The sequence below is a fragment of the Orcinus orca genome, chromosome 8 (assembly GCF_937001465.1).
Source record: "Orcinus orca chromosome 8, mOrcOrc1.1, whole genome shotgun sequence".
Lineage (NCBI taxonomy): Eukaryota > Metazoa > Chordata > Mammalia > Artiodactyla > Delphinidae > Orcinus > Orcinus orca.
The window spans coordinates 101,679,850-101,702,649 of record NC_064566.1 but is presented as its reverse complement, the minus strand read 5'-3'; the positions used below and the strand labels follow the sequence as shown (position 1 = coordinate 101,702,649).

The window sequence follows — 22,800 nt, the reverse complement described above, 5'->3', positions numbered from 1 at the left end:
TCTCTCTCAGCGTGAGTTCATTGAGTTCATTCCGCATTCAGGTGGCTCTTCCTCTTTTGCTCACCGAACTGGTCCTGGTTCTTCCCCACCCATCCTCACCCCCCAACTCAGGGGCTTCTACTGTTCCCAACTGATGATCGGGAGGTCCACCTCCATCTTTTATGTTTCATTCTTCTCCCCACAGGCCACTTAGGGAGGGAGTGGGCACTTTACTAGCTGTCTCTACTCCCACTCACTTCTCCCTCTGAACAAGTATCCACACTCAACCCCACTGGGTGCATTTCTCCCTGGGGCTGCCCTCCGTAAGGTCCCCATGGACCCTCTTGATACTGAATCCAGCCCTCATGTGTGTGTTTATACCACTGACACTTCCTCCCAGGCTCTGGAGACACCTCACTTTCTGGGCTTTTCTCCTGCCTCTGGCCACCTCTTCAGCGTCCTCATCTCTTAAATATGGCGGGAGCCCCTCCAGCTTCCCCCCGCCCCACACCAGTCCCCTATTCTTCTCCCCTCCCAGGGTGATGCCGTCGTTCTCCTTGACGCCCACATCTCCATCTACAGCCCACATCCCTCTCAGTGCAACCGTGAGTCAACCCCTATTAGATGTTTCTACCAGACGTCCTGTAGGCAGAGCCTTAACATGTCCCAAACTGTCCCACTCACTCTGTCCCTCACACTGCTCATCTCTGCGAAAGGCATGACATCCATCCAGTTGTCCAAGCCAGAACCCTGGAGTCTTACGTGACCCCATTTCTCGCTGCTAAGTTGCCTCTCGGGTCCGTGCACCTCTTGCCGTGATGGTGCCGGCCTGGCTGTCTCTGCCACGTGGACTATAGTGACAGCCTGCTGTCTGGTCTCCTGCTTCGGCATCATTCTCTTCTCCACAAGGCAGGCAGGCTGATTTCTCTAAAAGGAGAATCTGATCATGTTGCTTCCCTATTGAAAGCCCTTCAGTGGCCCCTGTGCACAGAAAAGCCAAGGTCCACAGCTGGCTCTTCAGGCCCCGGCCCCGCTGTGCCCCTCACTACCTCTCCATGACCCAGCGGGGACACACCACCCGAGTCCCTTGAATTTTGCTAATTCTTGGCCCCAGGCCTTTGTATATACTTTTCCCTCAGCCTGGGATCACCCTGCGTTCACTGTGTTAAACTGCTCATCCTTTAGGTTCAGCTCAGAGGTCACCTTCCCTGGGAACCTTCAGGGAGAAACATCCGGCTGGGGTGAGGCGTCTGTGTCCTGTGCTTTCTCCCAGCACCGCAGGGGCTGCGCTGTAGCTGACCCAGGGGCGAGGGGCCGGGCACAGGTGAGAACTCTCCAGGGAGAACACATGCCATGCTTTGCCTGCTGGTATATCTCTAATATGTAGCCCTGGGCCTGCCGAGAGTTGGAACTGAATACATAATGAATTGATGAATGAACACCTTCCTTCCCTCTACAGTCCCCCCCGGTCAGGAACTCAGGAAAAGGAGGCACTAACGTGCAAACCAGACGCCTAACACCCAGGATTTAAGAGCGCTCCTGTGCTTCTCCCAGCCCGCTATCAAAGGCAAGTGGGGTAACATGAGGTGAAAAGAGGAAGGGACAGAAGACTGAAAGGAAGGTGTTCATCACGTTTCTTGATCGATGAAAAGGTTAAGTAGACAAGTCCATAGACCTGGGTCGGGCTGCCCCAGAATGCTCCCTGCCTGGGCTCTGCCGACAGGGGCAGAGGCAGTCTTTCTGGGTCGGTCCCACGAAGGAGCCAGTCCTGGGCCACGGTGCTCAGGTCCTCCGAGGTGTTCTGTCCGGCTGGGCTCCTGGTGGGTGGCATCAGCCTGGGCCATGATCAGTCCTGGGGTCCCACCCCATCGTTCTCTGTCAGCCTGGGCCTTAGGCAGTGTTTGGCCTGCCTGCCCAGCCATACGGGGGCAGGATGGCCTGGACGAGAGGGGGGCGGAGGAGACCCTGGTGGTGCTGGGGAGCAATCTAGCAGTGAGGCGGTGTGAGCACGGGCCAGGGGCGGGGCTCAGATGATACAGTGCTCTTGGGCCTTCTCTCCCAAGTAAAAGCGGCTGAAGAGGAAGGGGCTCAGGTTGATGGTCTGGAAGTGGCCCTCCAGCATCACCTCTGCCACAGCCCGGCCCACGGCGGGGGCCTGCTGGAGCCCGTGGCCACTGAAGCCCGTCGCAAAGTACATGTTGACGACAAGGGGGTGAGGGCCCACCACGCCATTCTGGTCAAAGGTGTTGTAGTCGTAGTAGCCAGCCCAAGCGCGCCGCACCTGCGGGGCACAGGACGCGGTGCGTCGGGAGGGCTGCCCCGCGCTCCGCCCCACCCACTCCCGGCTGGGCTCGGCGCACGGTACCCTCCACCACCGCTGAGCGCGCTCACGGGACGGGTCCTGTGAGGCAGGGGCCCCAACGGGGCCCAGATGCTCTGGGGTCATCTGTCTCCATCCAGTTACCTTTAGAGTCTCAAAAGCTGGTACTCTCTGGGCCAGATGGGGCCACACCTTCTCCTGGAAGAAATCATGGTCCACTTCCAGGTTCCCTGGGTCTGGTTCCTCCTCCTGGGGGCAGAGGTGGGGACAAGGCTTACGTTGCCCAGGACACACATCAGACCCAGGCCTCGCTGGCCTCTTTAATCTGTCCGCTTGGTAAGTGGTGGATGGGGGTAAGAGACCCCAAGTCAAAGCCAGAGGGGACCGTGACATCAGTACCAGCACTAGGCCCGCCAAAGAAGCCTGACTGCTCAGCGATACCCGGTCTCTGTCTTCTCCCCGGCACCCCGACCCCACAGAGCTCACCTCAGCGGGGCTACAGCCGCCCAGGTAGTTGTTGCCGAGTCCTTCCCGGCGGAAATAGGCTCCGCTGGGGTCTGCGACAAGCGGAGCCTCCAGGCCTGGTCCCTGGGGGCAGTGCCACAAGTACACATATCTGCCGTGACCAGCGGCGTTAGAAGCGGCGAGAACAGCAACTCCCTTCCCCGACTCTCCTCTCACCCCCACCCGGCTCCACGGCCCTGGGCAAGTCACCTTTTCCTCGGCTCCACGGGCAGCTTGGTACCCTGAAGAGTACCAGACGGCCCCTTCCCAATGCCAGCCAGCTCTGCGATTCGCCCAGACCAGGCTCCCGCTGCATTGACCACTATGGAGCATTCCACGGGCTGGTACTCCTGGCTGTGGTCCACCTTCACCTATGGGCACCAGAGAGGGGGGTGGAGGGAGCAGTCCAGTTCTTCCTGAACCTCAGTTTACCCACACTGGAAGTGGGTAGCAGAAGATCAAAATGACAGCTGTTACGTTTCTCATTAGGTAAAGGAGACACCTAAGCTGGGAACTTACATGGACTTCATGGATCCTTTTCAAAGTCACCTTCTCCCCGATGGCGGTCTCCATGTGGTTAGATGAAGAGACGAAACCTGCATGAAAAAGGAAAGGAAATAAGCCCTTGAAGCCTCAAAGAGGAAGGAGATGGAGATTCCACTGGTTTCCTGAGGAAAGAAAGCTGGAAGGCTGGAAGCTTTCCCATAGACACTGAAGCAAAGAGACAGGGTAACCGGGATGAACTTGGCCGCACAGGACAGGAGGGTGCCAAAATCTTCAAGCAGATCACGAGTCACGGCCAAATGCAGTTAGGAGCCAGGGTCAGGATGCCCAGGACCAGTCCCCAGGGGAGAACCCCCTGTCCTGAGAAAGCACAGCCCTTGCTCAGCCTGTGCATGAAGGTAAGACCCTGTCTGGGCTGGCGTCCTGGCTGGCAGAGGTCACAAGCAGTGGACATGGGGCCGCAGACTCACGTGTCACCTCTCCGTGGCAGAAAAGGACCCCCATGGACTGGACCTTTCGCCGAAGCCCCTGGAGCAGACACCAGGGGTCAAACCAACCTTCGTTCTCCAACCCTGTGCGGAGAACGAGGATGCGTGAAGGCGGGCTAGGACCCTCCTCTCCTGTTGTCTCTCCTGCACCCCTAAATCTTCTTTAGGGCTCGTAAGCTGGGGAGTCACATTGACCAACTGCACCAGAGTCAGATCCCGCGGAAGGACAGAGAGCCGGCCCGGCCCGGGAGAGGCCCTGCAGCCAGGAGGGAAGCGCTCCTCCTTGACTCGGCTGCAGGGTGCCGAGACTCCTAACCTGAGGCGCCCCTCAACCCCTGACGCCCTCTGCACGCAAGCCTCACCGTAAGATGCCAAAGCCACTCCCTCCATGTTCATCCAGGGAAACTTCTTCCGAAGCTGCTCCGGAGACATCAGGCAAACTTTGGCTCCTTGCTGCCTGGAGAAATGTGTGGGTCTACGTATGTGTGCTGGGTGAGTGTCTGGGGGGAGAAGTATGGGCCCCAGCTCCACAAGTCACTCCTCTGCCCCCAACTCCCCACGTATCCTCCTTGCTTCCTGGAAAAGAGCAAGCTCCTAGTCAAGGCTCTTCAGCATCTGACCCCGTTTCCTTTATGACACCCTGGCCTCCCTTTGGCCACGCTAAACGCCTTATTACCCCCTAACTGTTCCTCGTGCTTTCACAACAGGGCGGGTCACTCTGTTCCCTCCACTCCTTCTGCCCAGGACAGCCTTCCCGTCCACCTCCTAGAACAATCCTGCTCACCAGCACAACTGTCTCCTTCTGGGACCTTCATGCCCAAAGACAGCATTGTATGTGCTAAAAGGACACACTCACAAGGCGAACTGCCTGGTTCAAGTCCCAGCGCCACCACTTACTAGCTCTGGGGGCCTCAGTTTTCTCACATGTAAAATGGGCATGTTCTGATGATTAAACAAGTTAACATTTATAATGCATTTAGGACGTGACCTGATGTCACTAGTGAAACTCGTAGAAGGTTCTGCTAAAGGGTCTCAGGCACAGAGATCAGGCTGCCTGCGCAGCCATATGGGGGCAGGATGGCCTGGACGAGAGGAGGGTGGAGGAGACCCTGGCACGGTGCTGGGGAGCAATCTAGCAGTGAGGAGGTGTGAACCCGGGCCGGGATTAGAGCCCAGGTTAACAGATGGGGCGTTGGGGCCCAGTGATGAGCTCACAGGCTCATGAGCTCACAGGCTCAGATGATAGTCCTGACTGACGGGTCATGAGACCCACAGCCTTTTACACGAGTCCCGGTATGGCCGGCAAAGCCTACGAGCTTAGCTCTCTGGCTCTTAGAGAAAACATTTGCAGATTTGCGGGCCCCTCCCCAGAGATCCTGACTTATTAGGAGGGATGTGTCCTGGGTGGTTCTCATCACCTGGGAATTTAGGAACCACCGCGGCAGTGCTTTGTCCGTGTCTGTGTTACAGCACTTAGCACAGGGCTTCGGAGGTTTGCCCGTGCGCGTCTTCCTGACAGACTGAGCTCCTAGGGAGCAGGGCCTGTCTCATTGGCTCCGTCACCCCGGCTCCTAAAGTGAGTCAGAGCCCACTGCGTGCGGGCAGCTGAGACGCAGCATGGCAGCCGTGCCGGGCGCCCACCTCTGCACTTTCACGTTGTTTTCCATGATCGTAGCCCCCTCCTCTGAAGCCAGAAAGAGGTAACCAGAGGGGTTGAACTGGAGGTCCAGGGGAGGGTCATCGACCACGGCCAGGTACTCCTGTGTGCAAAGAAAAGCTCCTCCAAGAAGCTGACTTCAAGAAGGGAGGGAGAGCTTTCCTGGCTTTCTCACCACAGCCCCCGGGCTCGGTGCCCCGACCCAGAGGGAAGCTCTCTCCGGGCACCGCCGCTGGGAAGAAAACCGGGGGTTCCAACCCCTAGCTGCCCATATGCTCGCCCAGCCAGCTGGGCTGCTCCCCTCTGGGCTAAAGGAGGGGTCAACACCCCACCCCCAAATCTCACAGCACGTACATTGATGTTCCGGAGAAATTCGACTGAAAAGAGGGAGAGCTGGATGTTCTCAGGCAACGAGAACTGCTGACGAATCCCACCCACAGAAAGCACGGTGGAGGCCTGGGAATACTGTGGAAAGACAAGAGAAGGCGATGTGGGCCCTGTTCCGTGTGAGCAGAATACCGTACTGGAGGGTGAGAGTCACATACGCAAAGTTAATTTTTTTTTGGCCACGCTGCTGCTTGGGGGATCTTAGTTCCCTGACCAGGGATGGAACCTGGGCCACCTGCAGTGGAAGTGCGGAGTCTTAACCACTGGACTGCCAGGGAAGTCCCACGTGCCCAAAGTTAAAGGGGAGTCCTACTTGCAAGTTTATAATCTAAACTTGCAGAAACCTATATGCAAGTCAACCAGCAGCCCAACCAGGACAACAGCTATTAAAATCCTTATTAGAAGATACACAGAGCAGAGAGGCTCAGTCAGCTAAAAAGGGCTGGGCGCCGTCGTACAAAACGGTAATGGCCTGGAAGTGCAAGGCAGGAGACGGACGTGGAAAACAGAGGGATGTGGCCACAGGAGCAAGATTCGTGACTAGCTGGCAGTGCTAAACAGGAACAGTTAAAGAGCAGAAACCTCAGAAGTACTGTAACCTACAAGGGCGTCGTGACAGCTGTTTGTGTTAACCACAGCTCGAATGCAGGCCAGACCTCTGAGATCTCGAGACATACAACGTTGTGAAATTTGCTTCCCAAAGCAAAAACCTTATTGTCAAGGTCTCTGGTTTGAGGGAGGAAGAACATGTGGCTATTTCTCAACAAGGGCCAAAGCACAGTCCCTGCCCTTTGGCCCTGCAAACACTGAGGTCTTTCCTCTTCTCTCCTCCCCTCGAGTCCTTAAGAAAATACGGGCCTGCACCCCACTCCTGACTCTGCCCCACCCCAGACCTCACCGTGTGGTCCCGCTCCACCACCAGCACCCGAATGGCACCTTGCCGCTTCTCCAGCCTCTTCAGCCAATAGGCTACGGACAGGCCAAGCACCCCACCGCCAACAATCACCACATCGGAGTGTTCAGGGGGCAGGTGGCTGGTGTCACACAGCGGACTCCAGGCCCCTCCAGGAAGGACGGACTGGATCTTCTTCTTAATCTCCGACACCTTTCCATGCCAGTCTGTGGGATACAGTTATGGTCAAAGAGGGCCATACATCTCCTTTCCAGGAGGTGGAGGGGTGGGTGTGTTAGAGGATGGGCACAGGGAAAGGTGGGCTAAACGGAACACCGAGTGTTCAGTCCTCACTGCCATTCCTTCTCACGAGGTCAACTCGCACCCAGCAGCACTCCACAGCTTGGCTTCATGTTCTCTACACCAGAGTCTCACTTCCTTTGAGTGCATTATACCCAGCACTGCAAGATTCAACTTCCTAAAACCGACACTCTCTATTCTCTCCACTGGCTAGGGGACTTACACGTATTTCTCTCCTGTGCAGACCTCTCTCTCCCCTGAGCCCAGGCTCCTGGACCAAGAGATCCCGGCACACCTAGAGCCGCACTGCCCTCTGAAGCACGGACCTCTGAGTGGCACCTTATCCTGGATCTCCATCGCCAACAGCAAACCTACATTCATGTTGTCTGTTATCAAGTCCTGATGACTTTGCCTCTTAAATATCTCCCCAATCTCTGTCCCCTTTTTTCCCCATCTCTACCACCACTGCCCTAGACCAAACCACGATGTCTCTCCCACCTAAACTGTTAAAAGCTCCTGTTTCCACTCATTCCCCTCTTGTCTAACCCCCCAACTTCTTTTCTATATCACGGCTAGAATGATCTCTTCTAAACACTAATTTAATCACACACTCTCTTGCTTAAAACCCTCCAGTGGGTTTCCATTACCCTAAGGATAAAAGTCCAAAATCTTTCACGTGGCCTGCGAGACACTGCATGATCTGGCTCCTGTTTGCCCTGTCCTCCCTGAACGCTCCAGCCTCAGCCCCTTCATTCCCGCCACAGGGGATCCACACAGGTGTTCTCCCTGCTTTGAAACTCTGTGCCCACTTCTTTGCCCAGCTAACTCCTTGCTTCCTTTAGATCTCAGCTCAGTTATCATTTTCTCAGGGATGCCTTCTTTCCTGACCCCCTAGACTGTGCCAAGTTCTCCTGTCATGATATCTCATAGCTGCATGAACCACTCTTTTGCAGCATGCAACACACTTGCAACTTTGAGTTTATCTGTGATTGCTTCATGCTGTACTATGTCTACCTTCTCCATAGAATCTCCAGTCTAGAACAGTACCTGGCACATCCTAAGTGCTCAATAAATATCTTGAATACATGAATCCTTTTGTCTTTCACACCTAACTCATGAATCTCCAAGTCTTCTCTCACTGTCTCCAATTCAAAGTTCAAACTCTTCTCTGCATTCAAATCCTTCTTTGATCTGGACTTAACCTTACCTGTCCTGAGTACATTTCATACTACTACTCAAACTCTCTATCTGGATGGCCTTTGCTGGATCCCTTGCACAAGAACAATACTTTTCTCCTCCTAACCTTTGCTCAGTTCCCCAGAACCTGGAACTCATGCTTTCCTTGAGCCAGTAAACATCATCTTTCAAGGCTGATCTCCGTTCCCACCTGTTCCATGTACTGCTATAATTACACTAGCTATTGGCACTGGCAGTGCAGGGTATCCTCCGAGTTGGGTTCTCTCCAGTCTTGAACCGGTCTACTAAAGCCTTCCCTCTCCAGCTACACTTCAGGCACCTGCAGGACATATATCGAATCCTCTCTTTCTCTTCTTTCCTCCTTCACGGCCACAACACTAAGCACAGCATCCTGCACGCGAGCAGGACTTCATGCACTTCTGTGCCACCAATGAATCTGCCTGGCTGCTATTCTGGTGGTAAGTTCAGGCACAGAAGGATCTGGGATATGTCACCTGAGAAGGGCAACACTGGGATCCATACCCCTGTCCAGGCTCTACAAGCTCCGGCAGGCAAGGTTACCTCCTGCTCCCAGCGACCCACTCTCTTCCCAACGCGGACCGGGACCTCGAGTCCTGAAGGTCACAGGACTCGGACCGGGACCTCGAGTCCTGAAGGAGATTGGGAACACCCCAGAACCACGATACCCTCCGCTGCCCTCAGCTTTACCCAGAGTAGAGCCTTCTCTGTGTGCGCCTAGCCCCCGGCCCAAGAGGCCCGGGCCCAAGCCGAGCCGCAGCGCCCTCCGAATCATGGCCCTGGGGCTCTCGGCAGCTAGGATTGGGGCGCCCTACCCCGGCAAGGTCCCAGCCCGTCGTCACTGCTACGCGTCGCCTGCAGTTCATTCGAGCGCGCCCATTGGCCAGCGGCCCCTGCGGGCCCCACCCCTCCACCCTATAGGCGGCCGTACTGTCCCGTAACTGCCTGAGAGCCCCGCCCAGGCCCGCCCCCACCCGCCATTGGCGTGCCCGGCGTTACGTCAGACCTACGCGTCCGCTGGCCGAGCTGGGGAGGGACCCAGGGTACTGCGCTAAACGGAAGTGCGGCTGAGCAGGTTTCCGGGGCCGCTGGTGTGACGTGTCCCGCGCTTGGCGCAGCAGGAAGCGGGGGCGATCGCGGCCTGAGTTCCCGGCGCCGGCCCCGGCTCTTTTCCCGCTGCCGCCATGCTCGACTTCTTCACCATTTTCTCCAAAGGCGGGCTAGTGCTCTGGTGCTTCCAGGGCGTGAGCGACTCATGCACCGGGCCAGTTAACGCGTTGATTCGTTCCGTGTTGCTGCAGGTACTGCCCCCGCGGGATCAGAACTCTGGGCTCGTCCCCCTGACCCGGTCCCTAGTCCCCCCTCGACTGATTGCGCGCCTCCCTCCCACCCCGTCGGCCCACCTCAAACCGGCCGCTCACTCGTAACTGTGACTCCACTTTTTTCTCCCGCCCCCATCAGACCATCCCGCAACTTTGCGCTGTCCCCTCCCCCTCCTCTTTCTGGGACTCTGGCCGGAATCCGTAGTCTATTGAGACTTAGCGTCGTTCCCTCCATTCGCCCCCAGCAGCTTGGTTTTCTGTTGTTTCGAAGGCCGGGTGAGATAATGGCTGGAAAAACGGCCTTTAAGAACTGTAGATAGTGTACAGCTGCTAGTAAGTCTGATTGTTTATATGAGATGAGGACTCCTTCCCATCTGGCTCGCACGTGTCCTCCCCTCCCACCTCTTTGCCCCTTTCCCCCAAGCTCGGTGTCTCCTTTTCTCGCAGGAGGAATGCTGAAGAGCAGCTCCCCTGAATCTTCTTGCCCTGGGGACAGGTTTGAGTTTGGGGGAGTGTCTAGTTCTTCTCCAAAGGCAATCCTGGAGAGGCCCAAGTCTACGTGTTGGGACAGTCTGAACTCTGAGACATACTCTTTTTCCAGGAAAGGGGAGGTAACAACTCCTTCACCCATGAGGCACTCACGCTCAAGTATAAACTGGACAACCAGTTTGAGCTGGTGTTTGTGGTAAGTGGGGGTATTTTAGAGGGGCAATGATTATAGTCACCACGGAGTCCTGATTATTCAGAAAACCCTGATTAATTGCACCCAGTGTTTACGATGAAGTAACTGAGAAGACACGGAGGGTGGAGGGGGAAAGGGGAGAAGCTCTCGGGCCCAGTCAGAGGGCTTGGCTGCTCCTAGGTCAGGGAAACCTGCCAGGTGGCCGAGCCAGTCTCTGAAGGGCTAGGCTGAGTTGGCTTCCCTCTGTTCTGGGCTGGCATGTGAGCAGATCTCTTGGCTCTGTTTCTTTCCCTAAACAGGTAGGTTTTCAGAAGATCCTAACACTGACGTACGTAGACAAGTTGATAGACGACGTGCACCGGCTGTTTCGTGACAAGTACCGCACTGAGATCCAACAGCAAAGTGCCTTAAGTCTACTGAATGGCACTTTTGATTTCCAGAATGACTTTCTGCGGCTCCTTCGGTGAGAGGCCTCCCCTCTCCAAAATAGTCTCTGTGACTTGAGCTTCCTTCCTTCCCGAGGGCGGGTGGACGGCAGTATGTTGTGGATTGAAAGGCACTCCTGAGTTTGCTGCTCCGTTCTGGTTATCCTCTGGGTGTGAGGGCCCTTCTCCTGCATTTGGACTGTTCCCTTTTCTCTTTAGTGAAGCGGAGGAGAGCAGTAAGGTCCGTGCTCCCACAACCATGAAGAAATTTGAAGATTCTGAAAAGGCCAAGAAACCTGTGAGGTCCATGATTGAGACACGGGGTGAAAAGCCTAAGGAAAAAGCCAAGAACAGCAAAAAAAACAAGGGGGCCAAGAAGGAAGGTGAGTTTGAACTTGGACACCTGGGGGCATGAGAAGTCGTTAAGGTGGGCTGGAGTGGTTTCCCGCCCCTCCCTTGCTCCGGTGCCCACCACCCTCACCGTCGTCCCCGGTCCTCGCGATCCCCTAGATGTTTGTTCCTAGTTTCGTCTTAATGATTTGGAAGGCTTTTCCCTATTTGTCTGTTTTGTTGGAATTTGGTCTTTTTTTCCCCAGTGAGTTTTCTCCTTGACAGGTTCTGATGGCCCTTTGGCTACCAGCAAAGCAGTCCCTGCAGAAAAGTCAGGTCTCCCAGTGGGGCCTGAGAACGGGATAGAACTTTCCAAAGAGGAACTGATCCGCAGGAAGCGAGAAGAGTTCATTCAGAAGCATGGGAGGGGTATGGAGAAGTCCAGGTGAGCATTCCAGCTTTTGCCATACGTACTGCTATCTAGACATGTTGGGGGCGAGGGAGTCCTTGTCTCTGGGGTGGATGTTTCCTCTCCTGCTTCTTCATCGGAACCCTTTGTGCTGTAACCCTTTGCAGCAAGTCCAGTAAGTCAGATGCTCCCAAGGAGAAGGGCAAAAAAGCGCCCCGGGTGTGGGCACTGGGTGGCTCTGTCAACAAGGAAGTCCTGGACTATAGCGCTCCTACCGCCAATGGGGCCCCCGAGGGCGCCCCGCCCGAGGACATCAACTTGGTAAGAGGCAGCAGGGCCAGAGTGAAGGCCAATGTTAATAAGAACTGGGGGAGGAAGGAGAGATGAGGAGGGCAGTACTCTTGAGTCCTTGGCGCGAGGGGTGAGTTACATTTGGAGCTTCCTGAATCGAAGAGGTGGAGCAGTGTAGACAGGGTAAATCCAGGCTTTTCCCCCCACAGCCCATCGTGTTCTTGATCCCATCTCCTTCTTTTCCGCATACCCTCCAGATTCGAGGGACTGGGTCTGGGAGGCAGCTTCAGGATCTGGACTGCAGCAGCTCAGATGACGAAGGGGCCGCTCAAAACTCCACCAAACCTAGGTAGGAGATCCGAGGTGGTGGCTGGTGGGTGTGGCTCCAGAACTGAGGCGGCGTGGCCGCTGCCTGCTGGCCGCATGTGCATCTGTAACCTTCTGTGCCTGCAGTGCTACCAGGGGGACTCTGGGTGGCATGTTTGGGATGCTGAAGGGCCTTGTGGGTTCCAAGAGCTTGAGTCGTGAAGACATGGAATCTGTGCTGGACAAGATGCGTGACCATCTCATTGGTGAGTCAGGAACGGGTGGACTCGTGTTTCTGGGGTAGGGACGGTGGGGGGCAGAATGGCTGTACCATAGGGGTTGTTCACTGCTGCTGGAGCACTCATACCACGCCTTTCCCCCTCTTCTCAGCTAAGAACGTGGCAGCAGACATTGCGGTCCAACTCTGTGAATCTGTTGCGAACAAGCTGGAAGGGAAGGTGATGGGGACGTTCAGCAGTAAGTATCTCCCTGGACCTGGAAGTGCTTGGGTGGGCATCACACACCCCAGGGGGCCACCGCGTCCACCTCCGTTCTTACTAGGTGCGTGACTTTTGACAAATCCCATAACATAAATTTCTATTTCGTAACTTGGACTTTGGGTGTCGATGAGCTCTAAATTAGGACTAAAATGAACGAATACTTGTAAAGTGCCTAGGATTCCTGGGCAGGCTCCTAGTTCCTTTAGCTCAGAAAGGGGCTGGGCATTCCTGGAGCACATGACTTGGGCTTCACTGATACACCTCTGCCCCCACCTCAGCGGTGACTTCCACCGTCAAGCTAGCTCTCCAGGAGTCCCTGGTGCAGATTCTGCAGCCGCAGCGCCGTGTGGACATGCTCCGGGATATCATGGATGCCCAGCGTCATCAGCGCCCTTACGTGGTCACCTTCTGTGGTGTGAATGGCGTGGGGAAATCTACTAACCTTGCCAAGGTCGGTGCAGTTCCGCAGCCCGTCTCTGACATCATTTCTTCACGCTGCATTTCCTGGCACCTCTGGGTCTAGGTGACAGTTTTCTTTGCCTCTTTTGCAGATTTCCTTCTGGCTGTTAGAGAATGGCTTCAGTGTCCTCATTGCTGCCTGTGATACATTCCGTGCTGGGGCTGTGGAGCAGCTGCGGACACACACCCGACGTCTGCACGCCCTGCACCCCCCCGAGAATCACGGCGGCCGCGCCATGGTGCAGTTGTTTGAGAAGGGCTACGGCAAGGACGCTGCTGGCATCGCCATGGAAGCCATTGCCTTTGGTACAGTGCACAGAAAGCTGGGGGGCTTGTCTGGGCCCCTTTTCTCCTTGGGTTCTCTTGGAACTTGCAGAGGACCGGGGTTACCCTACCACCAGCTTTCTGCGCGGTAACAGGTCAGGATTAGTGACATGCCGTGATCTGCTTTGGGGTAATAAGTGTAGTTGCAGGCAAACCTAGTATATTTGTTTATCTCTATTTGGTCACCTTTACCTACTGCCACCCTTTTCCTAAATATGCTTGATGGCCGAGTATGGGAATTTTTTCTTACGCTACCTTGTAACCTAAGGAAATAAACAGGTAGACTTCTAATATGGCCAGTTTGGGACTTCCTGAGAGGAAAGCTGGAAACGTGACAGTCCAGGAGTTTTGACTTGACCACTTTTTTTCTCTCTAGCACGTAACCAAGGCTTTGATGTGGTGCTGGTGGACACAGCTGGCCGCATGCAGGACAATGCCCCTCTGATGACTGCCCTGGCCAAGCTCATTACTGTCAACACACCCGACTTGGTGCTGTTTGTGGGGGAGGCCTTAGTAGGCAATGAGGCCGTGGACCAGCTGGTGAGGGCTAGGGCTTGGTTCTCTTTCCAACCTCAGCTCTGGCCACTTGAGGTGCATCTTATACTTAACGTCATGTTCCTCCTTTCCAGGTCAAGTTCAACAGGGCCTTGGCTGACCATTCTATGGCCCAGACACCTCGGCTCATTGATGGCATTGTCCTTACCAAATTTGATACCATCGATGACAAGGTAAATATGGACGACACAGGGCAGAGTGGGACTGGGAGAGGGGAATGGCCATCCTTCACAAGGGAGCAGAGGCTCTAAGGGCACACTGGCTCCAAAGCCTCCTGTTGCTTAGGGGGTGAAAAGGAGTGGCCTGGAGTTGACTGGGTATCCCCTTTCTCTGCTTCAGGTGGGAGCTGCTATTTCTATGACCTATATCACAAGCAAACCCATCGTCTTTGTGGGCACCGGCCAGACCTACTGTGACCTACGCAGTCTCAACGCCAAGGCCGTGGTGGCTGCCCTCATGAAGGCTTAACGTGGCTCTTGGCCAATACCAAATCACCGCTTCCCCCCAAAGCCCCCATCCCTGTATCAAGAATGTGCTTTAGAGTATGTGAGCAACTTGTCTTCAGTGTAGTTCAAAGGCAGAGTGAGGGAGCTCCAGGCGAGGGCTTGCAGCCCCTCCTAACCCCACTCCCTGTTCAGCCCAGCCTCCCTCTGCGAGGAGGGCCTAGTCATGTTACAGTCACTGCCCATTACCTGCCCCCAGCCCCATGCTCCTCCCCCTTCCTACTCACTCAGGCATCCCTTTTCACTCTGCCTACAGACTCGGTCTCATTACAGCTTTGACCAATGGTTAGAAGATCCAGCACCAGAGCTTTGCTAGTTAAGTGTGGTCATGGGGACGTCCGAGCATCATCCCCTGCTCCATTAGATAAAGAGACTTCCAGAGCCAGCTCTGGGTCTTGAGTGGCACCTCCCCCTAGGATATACACAGCTTTCAGGTCCCTGGGGCCAGGACGACACCCCCACACTGTGGCAGTGTATGGCCTGTTCTTAATTGCTGCTGATTCCAGGATGACCCCTGGCCCCGTTTCCCCGAAGCATCAGCTAGGCCACAGTGATGTGTTACAGATGAGTGAAAGAGGAGTCCCTGCTCCCCTCAGAGATGAAGGGAGCCGAGCTGCAGTGCTGCACTGGGCTTCTCAGCCTCCAAGATCTCCTCCCACTTTCAGAATCCGGACATAACTTTGCATGTTCCCCTTCCCGGGAGGAAACCAACTGTCAGAAGGGGAGACACACTGCCCCCTGCCCCTTCTTCACCTGGGATGGATCCTGGCTTCTCCTCATCCTCTACAGTGCCTGGTAGACAAGTGCTACGTTGAATACAGACCTTGTTAAGACTTGTCCTGTAGCTTGGTATTACAGATGTGCTCTTAGTGCAATAAGGTGAAGGCTGTCTGCCCAGAGAAATACATAATTTATATAAGAAAATAAATTTCATAAATAAATTGCCTTTTAGGTCTTGGAGTTATTTTACAGGAGGATTCAAAACTAAAATCCTACATCACACTGTAGTTCTAGGATTTATGTAAGAAGGGAAGCAGGAATTGATAATGCTGAGGGATCAGGTAGGAGTAAGTAGTTGTCCCAAGAATGAGGTCACCTTCCCCCAAGGTGAAAGGAGAGAACTTTTAGAACTGAAACGGCTTCTGTATCTTCGCAGGCTAGGGGTTTTCTAAAGTGACTCAGAGTAGAGCCGGGGCCCTGGGAAGTAAATGAACAAGCTTTCAATACAACTCAATTATGTAAAAGACTGTACACTGTAAAAGAGCTAGAAAACCAGAGCTTCAAGCCATGTTTTAAAAGTGCCATTAAGCGTAACTGAAAAACCAAGCATAGAGTACAAAACTGCAACAAGGGCCGCGGCGCTCCCGTGGCATCTAGATCCCGAGTTCTTCATGCGGAGCTGTGGCCACGGTCGGTAGAGATGTCCCTGCTGTGTGGACGTAGGCCTGTCCAGCCTGGGGGTGGGGCGGGGCGGCCTCCGGGTCCCTTGTCACTTGGGTATTGAACTGGAACAGGCCGCAGAGGATCAGGAAGCAGCCGGCACTGCACGAAGGGGTAAGCTGCGACACCCGCCCACTAACCCCGGCCTTCAACCTCTGCGTTCTGGTAGTTCCTAGGCGCTGTTTTGGGTTCTTGTGAGTTTACTTGTTAAACACTGTCCACGGTAGGCCCTTACAGCTTGGGCTAATGGTGGTGATTCCTCTAGCCCTCTCATGTACTACAGTCTGTGGAGAGAGAAGGGAGAGAGTTAAGTGAAGTTTCACAAAACAGGTTTACACATCTAAAGCTGCAGAAATTTAAGTCAAGCTTAACCCTTCAGAAGACAAGACACAAGATACTAGGAAACTTGTAACAGACTTGGTGGGAAAATACAGACGCTTTAATAGGTAGGAGAGGTTCTCCAAGGTCTTAACTAAGTTCTGGGAAAGCATTTTCTGCTGACAAACTGACAAATAGTAGAACAGGAAACAGTATACCTCTCATTTCACTGTGTGCTGTCGATGAGCCATTTAGCTGGCCTTCTGAGCCATTTAGCTGGCCTTCTCTTACCGTCCCTGCTAAACAGAACATACACCAGTATCAGATATTTGGCTGAAAAGCTAAAACTATTAATAATAGAAAAGCAACCAACTAAAGGGAGATGAAAGTACATGGTCTGACTAAGAAGGATGACATTATTTAGGAATGCACACGTTAGGCAGGACAGTAAACCAGTTAGTCTTCACACTGTTGTATTAAACAACAGGGAAGCAGTGAGGTCCCTGAGTACACGGACATTACTTGTGAACAAAACAAGTGTGCTTGCTGTCCCTAACTAGTCCAGAAGGCCAAGTTTAGGTAAAAAAAACTACTCCAGCTGGGGTCAGGAAGCAGCGTGCAAGGAGGCAGATTCAACCAAGTACAAGAGTGAAAAGGAAGCAGCGTGCAAGGGGGCAAATTCAACCAAGTAGAAGAGTGAAAAGTAGCAGACACGCCCACGGTATAAAATGGGTTTAGAGCTGTGCCGTCCCACTGGCCACATGTGCTGTTTAGTTTTAAATTAAATTAAAAATTCTGTTCCTCAGGGAACTCCCTAGTGGTCCAGTGGTTAGGACTCCAAGCTTCCACTGCAGGGACCTGGGTTCAATCCCTGGGTGGGGGACTAAGATCCCGCAAGCCAAGTGGTGCGGCCAGGAGAAAAAAAAAAATTCTGTTCCTCAGTCACACTAACCACACTTCAAATGCTCAATGGTCACATGCGGCTTGTGGATACAGCACTGGACAGAGAAGATTACAGAATATTTCTATCATTGCAGAAAATTCTATTGGACAGCACTGGGATAGATAATATACAGGAAGAGGTTTAAATCTGAACACACGGGAGGAAAGAATAGCAATCAGAAACATGGCCAATTAGAATATAAACAAAAGACAGCACCCAAACACACAAACTGGTATTCCTCTCTTGGAAAGCACTTGAGCAGTATTTATCAACCACTAAAATGTTCATGCCCTTTGACCTAGTAATTACACTGAGAACCCATCCTACTGGCAAAAGGAAAAACTGTACCATTCATTACAACAGTGCTTACAATAGAAAAAACTAGATACTGCCTAACATAGGGGAATAATTAGGTAACTGTGACATCCACACTGGATTATAACACAGTCATTAAAAACACTGGTTATGGGCATTTTTTACAGAGCCAGAACAAAAAATCTTAAAATTTGTATGGAGACACAAAAGACCCCGAATAGCCAAAGCAGTCTTGAGGGAAAAAAAAAGAGTTGGAGGAATCAGACTCCCTGACTTCAGACTATACTACAAAGCTACAGTAATCAAGACAATATGGTACTGGCACAAAAACAGAAATACAGATCAATGGAACAGGATAGAAAACCCAGAGATAAACCCACGCACCTGTGGTTAACTAATCTATGACAAGGGAGGCAAGGATATACAGTGGAGAAAAGACAGTCTCTTCAGTAAGTGGTGCTGGGAAACCTGGACAGCTACATGTAAAAGAATGAAATTAGAACACTCCCTAACACCATACACAAAAATAAACTCAAAATGGATTAGAGACCTAAATGTAAGACTGGACACTATAAAACTCTTACAGGAAAACATAGGAAGAACACTCTTTGACATAAATCACAGCAAGGTATTTTTTGATTCAGCTCCTAGAGTAATGGAAATAAAAACAAAAATAAATGGGACCTAATGAAACTTAAAAGCTTTTGCACAGCAAAGGAAACTACGAACAAGACGAAAAGACAACCCTCAGAATGAGAGAAAATATTTGCACATGAATCAACGGACAAAGGATTAATCTCCAAAATATATAAACAGCTCATGCAGCTCAATATTAAAAAAACAAACAACCCAATCCAAAAATGGGCAGAAGACCTAAATAGACATTTCTCCAAAGAAGACATACAGATGGCCAAGAAGCACATGAAAAGCTGCTCAACATCACTAATCAGAGAAATGCAAATCAAAACTACAATGAGGTATCACCTCACACCGGTTAGAATGGGCATCATCAGAAAATCTACAAACAATAAATGCTGGAGAGGGTGTGGAGAAAAGGGAACCCTCTTGCACTGTTGGTGAGAATGTAAATTGATACAGCCACTATGGAGAACAGTATGGAGGTTCCTTAAAAAACTAAAAATAGAATTACCATATGACCCAGCAATCCCACTACTGGGCATATACGCAGAGAAAACCATAATTCAAAAAGACACATGCACCCCAATGTTCACTGCAGCACTATTTACAATAGCCAGGTCATGGAAGCAACCTAAATGCCCATCGACAGACGAATGGATAAAGAAGATGTGGTACATATATACAATGGAGTATTATTACTCAGCCATAAAAAGGAGCGAAATTGGGTCATTTGTAGAGACGTGGATGGATCTAGAGACTGTCATACAGAGTGAAGTAAGTCAGAAAGAGAAAAACAAATATCGTATATTAACACATGTATGTGTAACCTAGAAAAACGGTCCAGATGAACCAGTTTTCAGGGCAGAAACAGACACAAAGATGTAGAGAACAAACGTATGGACACCAAGGGGGGAAAGCCGCGGGGGGTGGTGGTGGGATGAATTGGGAGATTGGGATTGACACATCTACACTAATATGTATAAAATAGATAACTAATAAGAACCTGCTGTATAAAAAATAAATAAAATAAAATTCAAAATAAATAAAAGGTTACATTTTAAATTTTAAAAAAAAGGTCCATATGAAAAGAAATCTAAAAAAAAATACTGGTTATGAAGACTGCAGCCATGTGGGAAAATGTATGATGTATCACTGAATAAAAAAAAGGACCGGGGGCTTCCCTGGTGGCGCAGTGGTTAAGAATCCGCCTGCCAATGCAGGGGACATGGGTTCGAGCCCTGGTCCGGGAAGATCCCACATGCCGCGAGCAACTAAGCCCATGCACCACAACTACTGAGCCAGTGCTCTAGAGCCCACGAGCCACAACTACTGAAGCCCACGTTCCTAGAGCCCATGCTCTGCAACAAGAGAAGCCACCACAATAAGAAGCCCGCGCACTGCAACGAAGAGTAGCCCCTGCTCGCCACAATTGGAGAAAGCCCACAGGCAGCAACAAAGACCTAATGCAGCCAAAAATAAGTTAATTAATTAAAAAAAAAAAAGTACCAGGAGTGTATGTGTACTTTGTTTACAGCCATGAAGAAATGCACAAGGAAAACTTACCTGAAATATACCAAAGTAACTGCTTCTATTACAGTAATGAATTATAAAAGAATTATTTTCCTTTCCCCATTACTTGGTTTTTCTGAAATAAATGTACCGGGATCCTACAGAATCTTCTGAACCCAAGTAATTCTCACTACGCAAAAGCGAGTACACAGCACAAAGCAAGGCACACAGCAAGAGGCCAGGGTTAAAAAAAGAAAACATCAGCAAAAGACCTCGGACCTCTCATCGGTACTTATCTATAGAGAATCAAAACATAACCACGGATGGAAGGTAAGCTTGACCGGTCTCAAAACAAGAAAGTGTTTTTAACCTAAAACCGCTCTGCTAGATTTTAGATCACAAACCTAGCTGACCATTCTAATAAAGCCCCTGGCCACACTGAAAATCCTTGATTTTTAACAATTCACAATACCTTAATGAGTGATAACTTTGAGAAGAGCTGCTCTGTTAGGAAGCCCATGCAGCTAATGAAAGAGTCTGTGCTGCTCCACAATACTTCTGATGGTTTTTGTCAAGAAAAGACACAGTGTAAGAGGAACAGCTGTCCAGCAGGATTTTGTTCTTTTCCACCCTAGCATCTTCCCCGGGTGGAATAGCTCAGAACGCAGATCAAAAGAAATAAGTAGAGCTTGGCTATGTACTCCTTGCCCAGTGGAAAAAGCCTACTGAGAGTCCTATGTGTGGGCAAACAGCAGAAGAATCTGGAACACTGCAGGACAGCAGAAAACATACCCGCAAGAAAGAATAGCAAATTGTTTTCACAAAAGAGATAAACCAGAAGATTTGTCTTTTTAAGGGTTTTTTAAAAAAGTCTTCTGGAAAAAGGGTAGACCTAGTTTTCAGCGTTCAGTTATGGTGATGCCTTTTACAGACCTTGTTCCATCGAAACACAGCCATGGATAATAAGAGCTTATGGAATTTCTCATCGCAGGAGAATTCCACTTGAAGCAATCTGATTCAGAAGAGAAACCTGGGATTGATTATTGGGTATAGGACAATTAAATCAATCTATTAATCTACTAATAGACTAATAAATTAATTAATTAATAGATCAATTTAATCTACTAAATTACCTGTACCTTAACAGGCTCCCTAACATGTATTCAGATTGACAATGAAAATGAATACTGGCACATGACTTTTCAAGAACATATTCTACATACAGCAGGAAAGTTCCTTTGGAACTGTGTGGTGAGTCAGAATGGCCATACCCTGAGGCCCGGCTTTATTCAAACTGAGATTTTAAAAAGCATTCTCCAATTTAGCTATACCAAAAGGTTTTGCATTTTGTAGATTAACTGAGAACTTGCCTGGAGCCATTAATAAACTGAACCTTTTATCCCCATTTGGCTTTCCTGTTAGAACCTGGAGGTAAAATGTCAAGTGAGTGGTACCCCTAACCTCTGACTTTAATTCCACCATAACAGTTTCCAAATAGCATTTTCAAAGTGTGTTTTTTATTTTTCTGTTTATAAAGACAACGCATAATCATAGAAAATGCTAACATAGAAACAAAATATTAAAAAAAACACATTAAATCCTACTTCATAGAGATAACCACAGTTAATTTAGTAAACTTCATTCCAGATATTTCTCATACAAGCATACAAAAATAGACTATATCTACAATTTTGTATGCCAGGGACTGACCATGGTGGCATTTTACAACCGTTTTCTTTCTTTTTTTTTTTTTTTGTCACTCACAGTATTATATCTCTGACATTATTTTGGCCAGTAAAAGCATTTTTTCTTTTATGGCTTCTTATGTATTTCATCAATTAATAAATGGTGTATTTATAGAATCCCCCATTTTCTGGAACATTTTAGATTGCTTCCAATTTTTGCCATTTATCGACAACACTGATTACATCCCTACACTTGTATCTTTGTGCAACTGTGTAGTATAATTGTGCAAGTATCCCGTGATCTCCTTAGGAGAAACTTCTCCTGAGATAAATTGTATCAAGTGGGATTTCTGGGTCAAAGGTTTTAAACTTCTGAACATATTCCAAATTTCCCCTTCAGAAAAGTTGTACTAACTTTACCTTCTCACCAATACTACATGAATGTATTCCTTTCCTCACGGCCTTAGGAGAAACTTCTCCTAAGATAAACTGTATCAAGTGGGATTTCTGGGTCAAAGGTTTTAAACGTCGGAACATATTCCAAATTTCCCCTTCAGAAAAGTTGTACTGACTTTATCTTCTCACCAATACTACATGAATGTATTTATTCCTTTCCTCACGGCCTTAGCCGAAAGGGAGTTATCATTCTTCTCTATTTTGAAATCTAAATTCTAATTGCATTTCGCTGATTAATCTGAAGACTAACCGCCATCTCCCTTCATAATCTGGTTAGGATTATATTCCTCATCTTGGTGATGACTTTACCCACCACAAACACATAAGAGGCTGAAGAGCGGTTGCCCTCCGACCCCTCTCAGTCTCAAAACGCATCTTACCTGACCTTCCCCTTGTGGAGATCTCACATGTCAGTCGCTTGAAATACTCTGGAAGGTCAGCATATTCATTTCCATAGGAGATGACTTTAATCCCTTTGTCCAGCATGTTTTCTCGAAGCTTCTTGAACTCGTCCACATCTCCTCTCCGAACCAGCATGAAATGTTCTAAGTCAGATTTGTGCTTGACAGCCTCCAGAAAAAGGGCTTGGAAAGTGGTGTCATCCACAGTCCAGCCACAGCCCAGGAAAAGGAACGACTTGTTTTCATAGAGCTTCTGAATCTCTCTCTTGTAGGAAAAGAAACATATTAATGACACGTGAAGACATGTCTGAAACAAGAGTCAACAAGGTCATAACTGCTGCATTTAGCAGACTGTGATGACCGATTAACCAGCATTTAAGAGGGGAGATGCATCCCCGTGAAGGAGTCTGACCTCCTCATTGTTTATTATTGTAACTTGATGACTGTCCTAAAATTGTATCTTTACCTGGAATTCTCCTGCAGGCTCTCTATTCAGGGTCTCACTGGTCTATGGCTTACAGTTTATTTTTTAGATCTATGTGCCCAGAGGCCATAAGGCAATGAGTAGTCTTCAGTATAGCTTACTCTTCCCATTTTCTTGAGCATATCTGCCTTTTTTGCTTAACAGAATAAGCCGTGGATAACTAGAGAATTCCATCACCAGATGTGCTCAAAGAAAGCCTGACACTTAGAATATTAATATATACATGTGTGTATACATTTATATACGTGTGTGTGTGTG

At 50.4% G+C, this 22,800-nt stretch overlaps 3 protein-coding genes across 10 annotated transcripts in view; 1 reads left to right on the top strand and 2 right to left on the bottom strand.

The window, feature by feature from the left end:
* Positions 1 to 1,596: 1,596 nt before the first annotated feature.
* On the bottom strand, positions 1,597 to 9,096 carry FOXRED1 (FAD dependent oxidoreductase domain containing 1). Of its 4 annotated transcripts, XM_004280467.4 has the most exons (11): positions 8,937 to 9,096; positions 6,738 to 6,958; positions 5,807 to 5,917; positions 5,437 to 5,555; positions 4,158 to 4,252; positions 3,778 to 3,879; positions 3,323 to 3,399; positions 3,014 to 3,174; positions 2,786 to 2,915; positions 2,444 to 2,548; positions 1,597 to 2,260 (listed from the first exon to the last, which is right to left on the bottom strand). In XM_004280467.4, the coding sequence occupies exons 1-11, from the start codon at positions 9,019 to 9,021 to the stop codon at positions 2,006 to 2,008; spliced, it is 1,461 nt and encodes a 486-aa protein (XP_004280515.1). In that variant the 5' UTR covers positions 9,022 to 9,096; the 3' UTR covers positions 1,597 to 2,005. The 4 variants fall into 4 exon arrangements, with proteins under 4 accessions (XP_004280515.1, XP_049568782.1, XP_049568783.1 ...); XM_049712825.1 differs by lacking the exon at positions 3,778 to 3,879; XM_049712826.1 differs by lacking the exon at positions 5,437 to 5,555 and having other exon boundaries at positions 4,158 to 4,248.
* A 157-nt stretch (positions 9,097 to 9,253) lies between these two features.
* Positions 9,254 to 15,298, top strand: SRPRA (SRP receptor subunit alpha). Of its 2 annotated transcripts, XM_004280465.4 has the most exons (14): positions 9,309 to 9,547; positions 10,170 to 10,253; positions 10,550 to 10,713; positions 10,895 to 11,058; positions 11,291 to 11,450; positions 11,582 to 11,735; positions 11,963 to 12,054; positions 12,159 to 12,277; positions 12,402 to 12,488; positions 12,790 to 12,962; positions 13,063 to 13,276; positions 13,671 to 13,834; positions 13,924 to 14,022; positions 14,189 to 15,298. In XM_004280465.4, exons 1-14 carry the CDS (start codon positions 9,431 to 9,433, stop codon positions 14,315 to 14,317), a joined length of 1,920 nt encoding a protein of 639 aa, XP_004280513.1. In that variant the 5' UTR covers positions 9,309 to 9,430; the 3' UTR covers positions 14,318 to 15,298. The 2 variants fall into 2 exon arrangements, with proteins under 2 accessions (XP_033262834.1, XP_004280513.1); XM_033406943.1 differs by lacking the exon at positions 10,170 to 10,253 and having other exon boundaries at positions 9,254 to 9,547.
* Positions 15,299 to 15,553: 255 nt separating this feature from the next.
* The window catches only part of FAM118B (family with sequence similarity 118 member B), a 46,123-nt gene continuing 38,876 nt past the window's right edge, over positions 15,554 to 22,800 (bottom strand). For 2 of the 4 annotated variants that reach the window (XM_033406949.2, XM_049712828.1), the window contains exons 6-8: positions 22,038 to 22,323; positions 16,329 to 16,409; positions 15,554 to 16,076 (exon numbers count right to left, since the gene is read on the bottom strand). In XM_033406949.2, the coding sequence (XP_033262840.1) occupies positions 16,063 to 16,076; positions 16,329 to 16,409; positions 22,038 to 22,323 (381 nt within the window). In that variant the 3' untranslated portion in view covers positions 15,554 to 16,062. The remainder of the gene's footprint in view (positions 16,077 to 16,328; positions 16,410 to 22,037; positions 22,324 to 22,800) is intronic. The other 2 variants (XM_012536993.3, XM_033406951.2) reach the window with 2 other exon arrangements.